Source organism: Stegostoma tigrinum, chromosome 2, assembly GCF_030684315.1.
Source record: "Stegostoma tigrinum isolate sSteTig4 chromosome 2, sSteTig4.hap1, whole genome shotgun sequence".
In the NCBI taxonomy this organism is placed as follows: domain Eukaryota; kingdom Metazoa; phylum Chordata; class Chondrichthyes; order Orectolobiformes; family Stegostomatidae; genus Stegostoma; species Stegostoma tigrinum.
The window spans coordinates 79,343,603-79,358,061 of NC_081355.1; the positions used below are offsets into that span (position 1 = coordinate 79,343,603).

A 14,459-nucleotide genomic window follows, 5' to 3' on the forward strand; every position below is an offset into this window, starting at 1 on the left:
TGTATACATTTTCAAGATCTCTTTGTAACTCTTAAATTTGCATTTGCCTCTTCAGTACTCTACACTCTGATCCCTTGGTTCTTCTTGATTTTTTAAGCTTCCCTTCAATTGAACTTTCCCCGCACTAATGACTTTAAAGACCAATCTACAATTAAACACTGGCCCCAGTGCGGTTCAAATAAATCCTATCCCATCAGGACATCTCTCTCTTTGCCTAGTACTGGTGTCAAGGCAACATGACTCAAGCCCATTTCTCCCATACCAACCATTGAGCCACGCATTTCCTTCTCTGGTTATATTTACTGACACAAATTTGCTGCTGGCTGAGGGGGTCATTTGGAAATAATTAGTTATGTGGTTCTGCATTTCAGATTACTCCTGAGCTATTCATAAACCCTCAGCAGACGCTCTTTCCTAGAGCTAGCTATGTCATCAAAGTGGATCAAGGCAACTGAACCTATCTTCCCTCGCAGTGAGTTCCTCTTCAGCCCAGAAGGAATGTCCTGAACCTTGGCAGCATGTCAGCAACACAGCTTTTATGGGTTCACTGTCTTTACTATGCCAGCTACTATTACAATGTATTCTGGATGATGGTGCTGCAGTCAGTTCACTGAACTACACCAACTACCTGACCCCTCCCTCCCCACCCATGCCCTCTGTCCAAGACGCGGAGCTCCATTTTTAAGGGTTTTTGATGTTTCAGAAGAACAGGCAAAGATGAAAAGGAGGTGGGGCCGAACTGTCAATAATGGATATGGTGGAGTGCATCATTGTGTGGAATCATTTTGGGTGAGATTAAGGAATAGTGAGGGGAAGATGTCACAGGTAGGAGTTGTCAATAGGCCTCCAGAGAGTTGCTCCACTATAGGCCAAATGATGAATCGGGAAATAATGACAATATATAAGAAGGGCGCTACAATTTTCATTGGAGTTCAGAAAATTGAGGAGTGGTCTGAATAAATTGTACAAGATTCTGAGGGGACTTGACAGGACAGATGTTTTGAAGATGTTTCCACAAGTGGAGGAATCTTAAATCAGTGGATATAGTTACAGCATAAGAGTGCACTCATTTAAAACTGAGATGTGAAGGAATTTCTTCTCCCATAGTGTAGCGAATGTTTGGAATTATTACCCAAGAGACGTGCAAAGGTTGGAGCACCAGGTTTAAAGAGGAACTAGATACGTTCTTGAACTATCAGGAAGTGGATGCCTTTGTGAAGCTGACACAAAAGAGGCTTTGAAATAATTAATTCGCAAGGTGGCTATGAAGGGCCAAATGGCCTACACCTGCTCTTTTTTCTTACGTTCTTATGGTCCAATGAGTGTAGGTGGGGGCTTGAGGTGGAGACAGAGGGAAACGGAGGGAGGGATAAAGGGGAGGAGATAGTGATAAGAAGAAGGGACATGAGGGATGCAGGAAGGAGAGGAAAGGAGGGAGAAGGGGATTGGAAAAGGTAGAGAAGTCGGGGGAATTAGCAGAAAGAGAGGGGGAATAAACATGATGGAGTTGGGTAGGGTAGAATGGGAGAGGATCAGGGAGGACTAACATAACGTATAATAATAAAAATACTTCATTAAAATTTAGACATGTTGGATCGCCAAGGCCCATCCATAAATTGGCTTTATCTAGAGCTTCAAGATAGTTGATTTGTTCCTATGCACACTTACCTGTGCTTTACATGAACAAAACATAGAACATAGAACATTACAGAACAGTACAGGCCCTTCGGCCCTCGATGTTGTGCCGACCTGTCATACCGATCTCAAGCCCATCTAACCTACACTATGGATGTGAGTTTGCTCGCTGAGCTGGAAGGTTAGTTTTCAGATGTTTCGTCACCGTTCTAGGTAACATCATCAGTGAGCCTCCGACGAAGCGCTGGTGTTATGTCCCGCTTTCTATTTATCTGGTTAGGTTTCCTTGGGTTGGTGATGTCATTTCCTGTTCTTTTTGTCAGGGGATGGTAGATTGGCTCCAAGTCAATGTGTTTGTTGATGGAGTTCCGGTTGGAATGCCATGCTTCTGGGAATTCTCGTGCATGTCTCTGTTTGGCTTGTCCTAGGATGGATGTGTTGTCCCAATCAAAGTGGTGTCCTTCCTTACCTGTATGTAAGGATACGAGTGATAGTGGGTCATGTCGTTCTATCACTATCACTCGTATCTTTACATACAGATAAGGAAGGACACCACTTTGATTGGGGCAACACATCCATCCTAGGACAAGCCAAACAGAGACATGCACGAGAATTCCTAGAAGCATGGCATTCCAACCGGAACTCCATCAACAAACACATTGATTTGAAGCCAATCTACCATCCCCTGAGAAAAAGAACAGGAAATGACATCACCAATGCCGGAAATGACATCACCAACCCAAGGAAACCTAACCAGATAAATAGAAAGCGGGACATAACACCAGCGCTTCGTCGGAGGCTCACTGATGATGTTACCTAGAATGGTGACGAAACGTCTGAAAACTAACCTTCCAGCTCAGCGAGCAAACTCACATCCAGAACCTTAACCTGAGCTACAAATCTTCTCAAAACTCGCTAACCTACACTATTCCACGTACGTCCATATGCTTATCCAATGACGACTTAAATGTACCTAAAGTTGGCGAATCTACTACCGTTACAGGCAAAGCGTTCCATTCCCTTACTACTCTCTGAGTAAAGAAACTACCTCTGACATCTGTCCTATATCTTCCACCCCTCAATTTAAAGCTATGCCCCCTCGTGCTCGCCGTCACCATCCTAGGAGATCGGCTCTCCCTATCCACCCTATCTAACCCTCTGATTATTTTATATGTCTCAATTAAGTCACCTCTCAACCTCTAATGAAAACAGCCTCAAGTCCCTCAGCCTTTCCTCGTAAGGCCTTCCCTCCATACCAGGCAACATCTGAATAAATCTCGTCTGCACCCTTTCCAAAGCTTCCACATCCTTCTTATAATGTGGTGACCAGAACTGTACACAATACTCCAAGTGCGGCCGCACCAGAGATTTGTACAGCTGCAGCATAACCTCTTGGTTCCGGAACTGGATCCCCCTATTAATAAAAGCTGAAACACTGTATGCCTTCTTAACAGCCCTGTCAACCTGGGTGGCAACTTTCAAGGAACTGTGTACATGGACACTGAGATCTCTCTGCTCATCTACACTACCAAGAATCTTACAATTAGCCCTGTACTTTGCCTTCCGGTTACTCCTACCAAAGTGCATCACCTCACACTTGTCTGCATTAAACTCCATTTGCCACCTCTCAGCCCAGCTCTGCAGCTTATCTATGTCTCTCTGCAACCTACAGCATCCTTCATCACTGTCCACAACTCCACTGACCTTAGTGTCATCTGCAAATTTACTAACCCATCCTTCTATGCCCTCATCCAGGTCATTTATAAAAATGACAAACAGCAGAAGACCCAACACTGACCCTTACGGTACACGACTAGTAACTGGTCTCCAGGATGAAGATTTCCCATCAACTACCACCCTCTGTCTTCTTTCAGCAAGCCAATTTCCGATCCAAACTGCTATATCTCCCACAATTCCATTCCTCCGCATTTTGTACAATAGCCTATTGTGGGGAACCTTATCAAACGCTTTGCTGTGAAATCCATATACACATCAACCGTTTTACTCTCATCTACCTGTTTGGTCACCTTCTCAAAGAACTCAATAAGGTTTGTGAGGCACAATCTTCCCTTCACAAAACCGTGCTGATTATCCCTAATCAATTTATTCTTTTCTAGATGATTATAATTCCTAACTCTTATAACCTTTTCCAACACTTTACCAACAACTGAGGTAAAGCTCACTAGTCTATAATTACCAGGGATGTCTCTACTCCCCTTCTTGAACAGGGGAACCACATTATCTATCCTCCAGTCGTCTGGCACTATTCCTGTAGACAATGACAAGTTAAAGATCAATGCCAAAGGCTCGGCAATCTCCTCCCTGGCTTCCCAGAGGATCCGAGGATAAATCCCATCCGGCCCAGGGGACTTATCTATCTTCACCCTCTGAAGGATTTCTAATACCTCTTCCTTGTGAACCTCAATCCCACCTAGTCTAGTAGCCTGTATCTCAGTATCCTCCTCGACAACATTGTCGTTTTCTAGAGTGAATACTGTTGAAAAATATTCATTTAGCGCTTCCCCTATCTCATCTGACTCCACACACAATTTACCACTACTATCCTTGATTGGGCCTAATCTTACTTTCGTCATTCTTTTATTCCTTAAATACCTATAGAAAGCCTTAGGGTTTACCCTGATCCTATCCGCGAACAACTTCTCCTGTCTCCTCCTGGCTCTTCTGAGGTCCCTCTTTAGGTTTTTCCTGGCTACCTCGTAGCCCTCAAGTGCCCTAACTGAGTCTTCACATCTCATCCTAACATAAGCCTTCTTCTTCCTCTTGACCAGAGATTCCACCTCCATAAACCACGGCTCCCGCGCTCTACAGCTTCCTCCTTGCCTGACAGGTACATATTTATCTAGGACACACAGGAGCTTTTCCTTGAATAAGCTCCACATTTCTAATGTGCCCATCCCCTGCAGTTTCTTCCCCATCCTATGCTCCCTAAATCTTGCCTGATCTCATTGTAATTGCCTTTCCCCCAGCTATAACTCTTGCCCAGTGGTATACACCTATCCCTTTCCATCACTAAAGTAAACGTAACAGAATTGTGATCACTATCACCAAAGTGCTCACCTACTTCCAAATCTAACACCTGGCCAGGCTCATTACCCAGTACCAAATCTAATGTGGCTTCGCCCCTTGTTGGCCTATCTACATACTGTGACAGGAAACCCTCCTGCACACTCTGGACAAAAACTGACCCATCTATAGTACTCGAACTATAGTGTTCCCAGTCAATATTTGGAAAGTTGAAGACCCCCATGACAACTACCCTGTCTCTCTCACTCCTATCGAGAATCATCTTTGCTATCCTTTCCCCTACATCTCTGGAACTATTCGGAGGCCTATAGAAAGCTCCCAACAGTGTGACCTCTCCTTTCCTGTTTCTAACCTCAGCCCATACTACCTCAGTTGACGAGTCCCCAAACACCCTTTCTGCAACTGTAATACTGTCCTCAACCAACAATGCCACACCTCCCCCTCTTTTACCATCGTCTCTGTTCTTACTGAAGCATCTAAATCCCAGAACCTACAACAACCATTCCTGTCCCTGCTCTATCCATGTCTCTGAAATGTCCACAACATCGAAGTCCCAGGTACCAACCCATGCTGCAAGTTCACCCACCTTATTCCGGACGCTCCTGGCATTGAAGTAGACACACTTCATTCCAACTTCTTTCTTGCCGGTGCCATCTTGTGTCCCTGTAACTTTATTTCGGACCACCCTACTCTCAACCTTTTCTATAGTCGAACTACAATTTTGGTTCCCATCCCCCTGCTGCATTAGTTTAAACCCACCCGAACAGCCTTAGCAAATTTCCCCCCCAGGATATCGGTACCCCTCTGGTTCAGGTGAAGACCATCTTGCTTGTAGAGGTCCCACCTACTCCAGAAAAAGCCCCAATTATCCAAGAATCCAAAACCCTTCCTCCTGCACCATCCCTGTAGCCATGTGTTCAACTCCTCTCTCTCCCTATTCCTTGCCTCACTAGCACGTGGCATGGGCAACAAACCAGAGACAACAACTCTGTTCGTCCTAGCTCTCAGCTTCCATCCTAGCTCCCTGAATTTCTGCCTTAAATCCCCATCCTCTCTTACTACCTATGTCGTTGGTGCCAATGTGGACCACGATTTGGGGCTGCTCCCCCTCCCCCTTAAGGATCCCAAAAACACGATCAGAGACATCACACACCCTGGCACCTGCGAGGCAACACACCAACCGTGAGTCTCTCACGTCCCCACAGAACCTCCTATCTGTCCCCCTAACTATGGAGTCCCCAATGACTACTGCTCTGCTCCTCTTCCCCCTTCCCTTCTGAGCAGCAGGGACAGACTCTTGCTAGAGACCTGTGCCCCACTGCTTTCCCCTGGTAAGTCCCCCCCCAACAGTATCCAAAACGATATACTTACTGTTGAGGGGAATGGCCACAGGGGATCCCTGCACTGCCTGCCGGTTCCCTTTCCGTCCCCTGACCGTAACCCATCTGCCTTTTTCCTGTACTTGAGGAGTGACTACCTCCCTGTAACTCCTCTCAATAACCACCTCTGCCTCCCGAATGATCCGAAGTTCATCCAGCTCCAGCTCCAGTTCCCTAACGCGGTTTCGAGGAGCTCGAGTTGGGTGCACTTCCCGCAGATGTAGTCAACAGGGACACTAATGGTGACCCTTAGCTCCCACATTCTGCAGGACGAACATTCAACTGACCTGACCTCCATTCCCATTATTCTAAATTCCCAAGACTTAAAAAATAAAGAATAAAAAATAAACTTGTTACCTTACCAATCAGGCACACAGAACCTTTTTTTTTGTTCCATGATATATCTTGTTCATTTTCCTATTTCATGTTTGCAAAAAGCTGGAGGTCCACTGAGTGATTTTGTTAGCTGTGTACTGTGTAGGGAGTGTCTCCACTTGCTGCTCACAAGAAGCAGCAGCTTTTCTGTGCTATCTATATTTTCGCAGACACATTCTTTACTTCCTGTCATTACATGTTTTATCTTAAAATGTTAAAGAGTGACCTGCTAAAAGATGGTAAAACATTTCGGTTTCATCTATATTAAAGATATCCCTTGGTGCATGCTTGTTGGGGATGTGGGTGACATCATTTTGTAGCTAATTCACTGTCATTACTGCCATTATAGCCACGTCCTCAGTGTTTACTAAGTGTAAGTTACCGCTGTCTTGTTTCGAGTTGGTCCAGCCATCTATCCCTGTAGGTGAACTCCTTGTGGCTCAGTCTCTTCATCAGGGTAACTCCCCTTTTCTTGCAGGATTGGACCAAAGGTGGGAATGCTTTCCATTCGAGCTGACTTGAACCACATCCCGGAGCTTCTTCCATATTGAATCAGGGACCTGTTCTCATCTTCTTCCCTGGCAGAGGGAATACCTGTCTGACAAACTGTTCCAAGAATTCTGGCTTCTTTTGAGAATGGTTGACAAACCCAATGGTGGAACCTGCCATGCCTTAGCAATTTCTGCTTCTCACATTTCAACATGGTGCTCTCATGCAAATTCAGCTAATCCAGAGTTCCCCGTCCAAAAGTCCAATTTAGCACAAGCGTCCTTCCATAGGATTTCCTTCAGTGCTGGCTGACAACTCACCCTCAAGCAGAGTTTCAGATGGTCATATTTTACTTCATCATGATTTCACTGTATATCGTATTATAATCATTAATTATAGTAGTTAAATCAAACAATAAACCTAATAACACTGACAACAATCAGTATAAATGGATGTTCAGCAATCACATCTGGGATTTACAAACATTTCTGAGATTTGCCTGAGTAATTCCTTCTTTTGTTAGATGATCACACCTTATAGCTGGAATTTCAGATTTAATCATAGAATCACTACAGTTTTGAAGCAGGCCATTTGGCTCATTGCATCCACACCAACCCTCCAAACAGCATTCCACCCAGACCCATGCCCCCTTCCCATCCCTGTAACCCTGCATTTACCACAGCTAATCTGCCTGGCCTGCACATCCCTGGACACCACAGGCAATTTGGCATGGCCAATCCACTTAACCTGTACATCTTTGGACTGTGGGAGGAAACTGGAGCACCCAAAGAAAACCCACACAGCTGTGGGGAGAACGTGCAAACTCCACACAGACGGCTGCCCAAGGCTGGAATTGAACCACAGAGAGCTAACTACTGAGTCATTGTGCTGCCTGATCTCTGAGACTTTGATCACTTCAGGCTGATCAATGCTTTATTTCAGCTTACTTTCTTATTATTTAACTTATTTTCCCAATCAACCTTCAGAGATGTTATTACACACCTCTGGAGCAGGTGGGACTTGAACCCAGGTCTCTCAGTCCAAGGGCAGGGACATCACCACTGCACCACAAGAGGGCCCTACACCTTACTTCCTTGTCAGCTGATTTCATTTAAAACTGCTTAGCATTTTGAAGTAAAATAAATGCATACAATTAGTGCAATCATGTAGTGAGCTATTCACTGATCATATCAGTTTATTTATAATAATGGTTATAGTGCTATTAGCTGTGCGGTCTCATTCCAGAGTCATCGATTTCAATAGATCGCATGTAGATGTCAAGCTGTAGCTGAATGATCACTTTGGAACAAGACACAGATCATTGTAATGATGTGTGAAGAAACACTGCTGACACAGAATCATGTCATATCTTACAGGTTTGTTGGAAAATGAAGGAAAGAGAAATGAAGATGATATGAAACATAAGCATTTTAAATAGCAGATAACGTATTTTTAGCATGCTTCAAAATATATTGAGGATTTCTAACTTGCTCTGATTTGTTGCCTGTGAACTATAGTTCTGAATTAAAAACTTCTGGGGCAGTTTTAATGGTCTTTTTAAATTCATTCACAGGATGTAGGTATGGCTGGCTAGACCAGCATTTATTGCCCATCCCTAATGACATATAGGGCAGTTACTAGTCAACTACATTGCTGTGGATGTGGGGTCACATCTAGGCCATTCCAGGTAAAGATGGCAGTTTCCTTCCCTAAAGGACATTGCTGAACCAGATGGGCTTTCCTGACAATCAACAATGGATTCATGGTCATCATTGGACTCTTAATTCAAGTTTTTTTTATATTGAGTTCAATTTCACTTCTGCCATGTAGGGATTCAAACCTGTGTTCCCAGAACATTACTTGAATCCCTGGATTAATAATCTAGTGATGAAGCACTAAACCAATGGCTAAATCTAAATTAGTAGATTATTGGCTGCAGCAAATATCATTGTAGTTAAATAAGAGGATGTCTTTTTAATGAAGCTGCAAAATTAAGCTATAAAAAATCTATTCATCTAGAAACCAGTACAGAGCACCAGCAGCTCTTGCAGATCTACAATTTGCCTCATTAACTACACCCATAGATACTACTCTAAAACACTTTGTAGAGTATTACCTAAGGACATCCTTAATTGTTTAACCTGGAAACAAACAGTTCCATTGAAGTTGGAGCGGTCTCCTAGTAACGTTTTGAATCAATGTGGTGGTAGCTTCTTGTTAGCAACAGCTATGACTTTGTCTGGTAAGCCTGAAAAGATTATCAGTCCACTGCAAAGATGACAGGTAGTACATCAAAACAAAGGGCTCCTACTAAAGACGGAACATTTTCCAGTGACTGTCGGAAATTAATCATTTAGAAAAATGAATTCTTCAACTGAGTTTCAGATGAGGACAATGGAATGTGTGAAAACTATTTTTTTCATGTCCTTCATCATTTTCTTAAAGAGAGTCACTTTAGTGAAAGAGACGATAAGAATGTGGTTAACAACAAGTTTAAGACTACAAGTATCCATCTTCTATCAATGTGGTTTGCTTGGAATTATTGACACATCTTAGTAGTTAGGACAGAATGTTTGAGGTGCCTGAACATTGTGGGGTATAGAGAGAGAAAGTACATATAAAAGAAGTACAAAAAGTAAACTTTATGGAGATATACTCTTCACCCTAGTAATTGACTCTTCCACCCTGGGAAAAAGCCTCGTATTTTAAACTCTATCCATGCCATTCACAATCTTATAAACCCCTATCAGGTTGCCCCTCAACCTCCTGCATTCCAGTGAAAACAAACCCAGTCTGTCCAACCTTTCTTCATAACTAAAATCCCCCATACCAGGCAACATCCTGGTAAACCCTTACTGTACCTTCTCCAAAGCATCCACATCTTTCTGGTACTGTGGTGACCAGAACTGTATACAATATTCCAAGTGCAGCCTAACTGAAGTTCTAAAAGGCTGCAGCATAACTTGTCTACCCTTATACACAATGCCGCTACCAATGAAAGCAAGCATGTCATAGGCCTTTTTTACTACCTTTTTCATCCGTGCTGCAGCCTTCAGTGATCTGTGGACCTGCACAGCCAGATCCCAGCATACCAATACTCTTAAGGGTTCTGCCATTTACTGTGTAACTTCTAGCTGTACATGTGCTTCCAAAATGCATCATCTCACATTTGTCTGGATGTGCCATTTTTCTGCCCATGTTTCCAACTGATCTATATCCTGCTGTATCCTCTGACAATCCTCCTCACTATCCTCAACTGTATCAATTTTTTGTATTATCCACAACCTTATTAATTAAACCAGCTTTATTTTCCTGAAAATTATTTATGTAGGTCACGAACAGCAGAGATCCCTGTACTAATCACTGTGGAACACCACTCGTCACAGCACTCCATTCCAAAAAGCATCCTTCCACCGCTACCCTCTGTCTCCTATGACGAAGCCAGTTCTGTATCCACCTTGCCAGCTCACCCTGATACCATGTGATTTCACCTTTTGTACTAGTCTGCCATGAGGGACCTTGTCAAAGGCTTTACTGAAGTCCACATAGACAACATCAACTGCTCTTCCCTTATCAATTGTCTTTGTCAGTTCCTTAAAAAATTGACATCGCCCATACAAAACCACACTGTCTATTGCAAATAAGACCATTCACTTCTAGATACATGTGGATCATTGTTTAACAATAACCTGCTCAGTGATGCCCAGTTTGGGTTCTGTCAGGACCACCCAGCACCCGACTTGGTTCAAACATGGACAAAAAAGGGTTCCAGAGGTGAGGCGAGGGTGGCAGATCTTGACATCAAGGCCACTTTTAACTGAGAGTAGTATCAAGGAGCTCTTGCAAAACTGGAATCAATGGGTATCGGGGGCAAACTCTCTGCTGGTTTGTGTCAAAGCTGGCATAAAGAAAGTTGGTTGTGGTTGTTGGAGGCCAGTTATCTCAGCACCAGAACATCACAGCAGGAGTTCCTCAGCGTAGTGCCCTCAGCCAAACCATCTTCAGATGCTTCATCAATGACCTTCCCTTGATCACTTACCGATGATTGAGAGTAGACTCTGCTGGGATGGTAATTGGCCGGGTTGATTTGTCCTTTGTTTTGTACAGGCCATCCCTGGGCAATTTTCCACTTTGTCAGAGTTGTGGCTGCACTGAAGTATTTCATTTTTGTGCCTTTGTTGATGCCAGACTTCGGCCCAGTTTCAGAGATAACAAGGTGTGGAGCTGGATGAACACAGCAGGCCAAGCAGCATCAGAGGAGCAGGAAGGCTGACGTTTCAGACCTAGACCCTGCTTAGAAAATTTTCTGAAGAAGGGTCTAGGCCCAAAATGTCAGCTTTCCTGCTCCTCTGATGCTGCTTGGCCTGCTGTGTTCATCCAGCTCCACACCTTGTTATCTCAGATTCTCCAGCATCTGCAGTTCCTACTACTTCTGCCCAGTTTCATTCTCTTTTAGCATGGGATAAAAATTGAATGGCTGATTAGGCCATTTTAGAGGCCCTTAAGAATCAACCAGATTGCTGTGGATCTGGTACAATATGTAGGCCAGACTAAGCCAGGATAGCAGATTTCCTTCTCTAAAGGCCATTAGTAAAGTAGGTGAGGCTTTTTCAAGAATCAAAAATGGTATTATGGTTATCAATAGACTTCCAATTCAAGACACTTTTACAAAAATTGATTCAAATTCCAAAATGGTGACATTGAAATCCATATCCCCAGGGCATTATCTGGGTCTCTGGATAAATAGGCGAGTATCAATACCACCAGGCCATCAAAGATTCACCTCAAGCTACTACAACAAAACAGAGCGTCTTGTTAAATAAAAACCTTTCTTTTTCACTTTATAATTACAAAAATGCAAGGCAATCCACCAGGAAGACATGAGTTGATGTAAGAATGTTGAATTAATATTGTGTAGCAGAGATACATGGTCTGCTCAGTAACCATTTCTTTTGTTTTGTTTGTTTCAATGGGATGCAGGATCTGTACAGAAGAAGGTCATTCAGCACAACATACCATTCCAGTTTTCTGAAATGCTGACAAACTTTAGTTGTCATTTCCCCTATCTTTTTGTGTCATTCCAGCATTCTTTCAGGTAAGGCATTCTCAAGTGATACGCTAGGCTACGTTCCTTGCTGCTTACTTTTCTTGGTTAAGGTGTATGAGTTGTGTAGAACTGAGTCTGAGCTTAAAAAGGGTTGAAACCAAAAGCTACCCCCAATGGCCTAAAAATCAATTTTATCACTTCACTGTTTGTGCTTTCGCTGGTGAACGTGTGAACCTATTTACCCATTATTTATTCCATTTTGTTCCAAGAATCTTATCACAAATTGCAGTGAAAAAGTGTTTGTATAGCATCACAATTCTCTGGCGCCATCTTAAAACAGAGACAAGTCAAGCAAAATGTAGAAATAAAAGCAGAAAAATTGAGAAATAAAGTGTCCAACTTTATAGTCCTTTCTGTTAAGAGTCATTGGCCTGGTGGTCAGGCACAAGACCCCTTTGCCACACCGTGCCACAGCTGGAATGAAAATGACCACTCTTTGGTGCCAGCTTGCCTCCACAAACGTCCTCAACATTATGAGTCCTCGCAGGCCTTGTCAATGCAGACATCAATGGGAACCGAACGGGCCCAAACCCAACTCCTCCATTGTCATGAGTCCACTTTAGACACTGCTGGGAACCCAAACTCACCGCTGACACCACCATCACGAATCCATGCTGCTGGGCCTACTTGAGTCCGCACAGCCAGGCCCACTCGCTGCCGCTGATGCTATTGCTGCAACTGAGCTCTTCACCAAGAGGTAAGCAAAATAAGATAGAAGAGAAAAAAAAAATAAAAAGAAAAGAAAATCAGTCAGAATAACGAACTCTGAACTCAGAAACCCTACTCCACCATCACCTTATTGGGAAAATCCTACCAAATCCTCTTCACCTGATCCAATCCTTAAAGAGTTCTGTTGAAGACAAAATAATTGATTTGCATTTCCATTTGAGAACGTCTCAAAGCATGTCACATTGATAGTGAAATGGTCTCTGCAGCAGGAGTTTCTTTTATTTAGTTTATTTGGGTTTTTGCTCAAAATTGTAAGTATCTCTTTTTAAAATTCTTTGTATGTGTTTAGAGTTTTTCTTGATCAAAACTCCTCAATTAATAGAACCTCTTCTGAGTTACTTTCTGACTAGGTCAGTGATTGAATCATACCAAATAATAACAAAGTCTTGTTACTGGAGTTTCTTGCGCTAGTTTTGACTAACAGGAATGGTCAGAAAAGAACTTTCTATCTTTTTTTGTAAAGAAGATAATAATTATTGAGGACTCATGTCAAAAGAGTGTGAAAATTGATATATCTGAAGTACTGGGCAGATACGTAGATACTCAGAAACATTTTTCAGCAGCACTTTCTGCACGTCTCCTGACTTAAGCTAACTGCTTAGATTTGTCACTGGAAGTCAGATATCTGGGTTTATAGCTGTTCGTAGTCATGGATGTTTAAAATTCTTTGGAAGCAATTGACTAAACAGTTATTTTTCATCTCTTTGGAGAAAATCTTTTTGGGAGCCCAGTGTAAAGGTTGGGACACTTCTTCTCCTGAAAAGCTTCTTGAAAACTTCCTCCTGACGGCTTTTAACCAACTGCATCAATTGCCAGGGCATTTGTTGAGGAGGTGTTGGCCGACTGGTATTATCGCTAGGCTATTAATGCAGAGACTCAGATAATGTTATGGGAACCCAGGTTTAAATCCTTCCGTGGAAGATGATGGAATTTGAATTCAATAAAAAAATCTGAAATTAAGAGCTCAACAATAACCTTGAACCCATGTTAGATTATCAGAAAGACTCATCTGATTCACTAATCTCCTCTAGGGAAAGAATCTGCCATCCTTAGCTCGCTTGGCCTGCTTGTGACCCAAGACCCACAGTAATATGGTTGACTCTTAAGCCATCCTCTGGGCCGTGAGGTTTGGGACAATAAATGCTGCCTAGCCAGCAAAGTTCTCATTCTGTAAATGAATAAAAAAAAACTATGGGTCCAGTGACAGTTGTCTGTCTGGAGACACCCCTTTACATGTGCCAGGATGCCAGACTATCTAATCATTTCATATCTTATCCTTTCTCCTTGAAGAACTAACAATTATTTGAACAAAGCCTGTTTTTTAAACAAGTTAATCTCTGCAGAATAAAAGCACTTTGTTATTGTTCATTTAACTGGTGGATGTACATGTGTATGTTGGATTTTGTAAAGGGATAAATATTTAGAATTCCATACTTCATAATGCCTGCTAATCAGTTTTGCATCCTAATCAAATAAGCATTGTTTTATATTAAATCAATACTGTTACTATGTATTAAAGAAATCTGGTTGTTTTTCTTTTATTCTGAACTGAGTATAGATAAAGTATATAATTGGCTATTTCAGTGACTTGGTTAAACATTATATTTTGTGTGCAGTGGAATAGTAGTACTGAAGAGACATTGTTCATTTTCCAACCTCAGACATAGCATCAGTTTCCTAATTGGACTTGATTTTTTAAT

General features: G+C 42.6%; 1 protein-coding gene across 1 annotated transcript in view; it reads right to left on the reverse strand.

Annotated features, from left to right (window-relative positions):
• Nucleotides 1-12,203: 12,203 nt before the first annotated feature.
• The window catches only part of phf14 (PHD finger protein 14), a 247,953-nt gene continuing 245,697 nt past the window's right edge, over nt 12,204-14,459 (reverse strand). Inside the window, exon 18 of the mRNA XM_048552144.2 lies at nt 12,204-12,715. Coding sequence (XP_048408101.1) covers nt 12,632-12,715 — 84 coding nt within the window. The 3' untranslated portion in view covers nt 12,204-12,631. The remainder of the gene's footprint in view (nt 12,716-14,459) is intronic.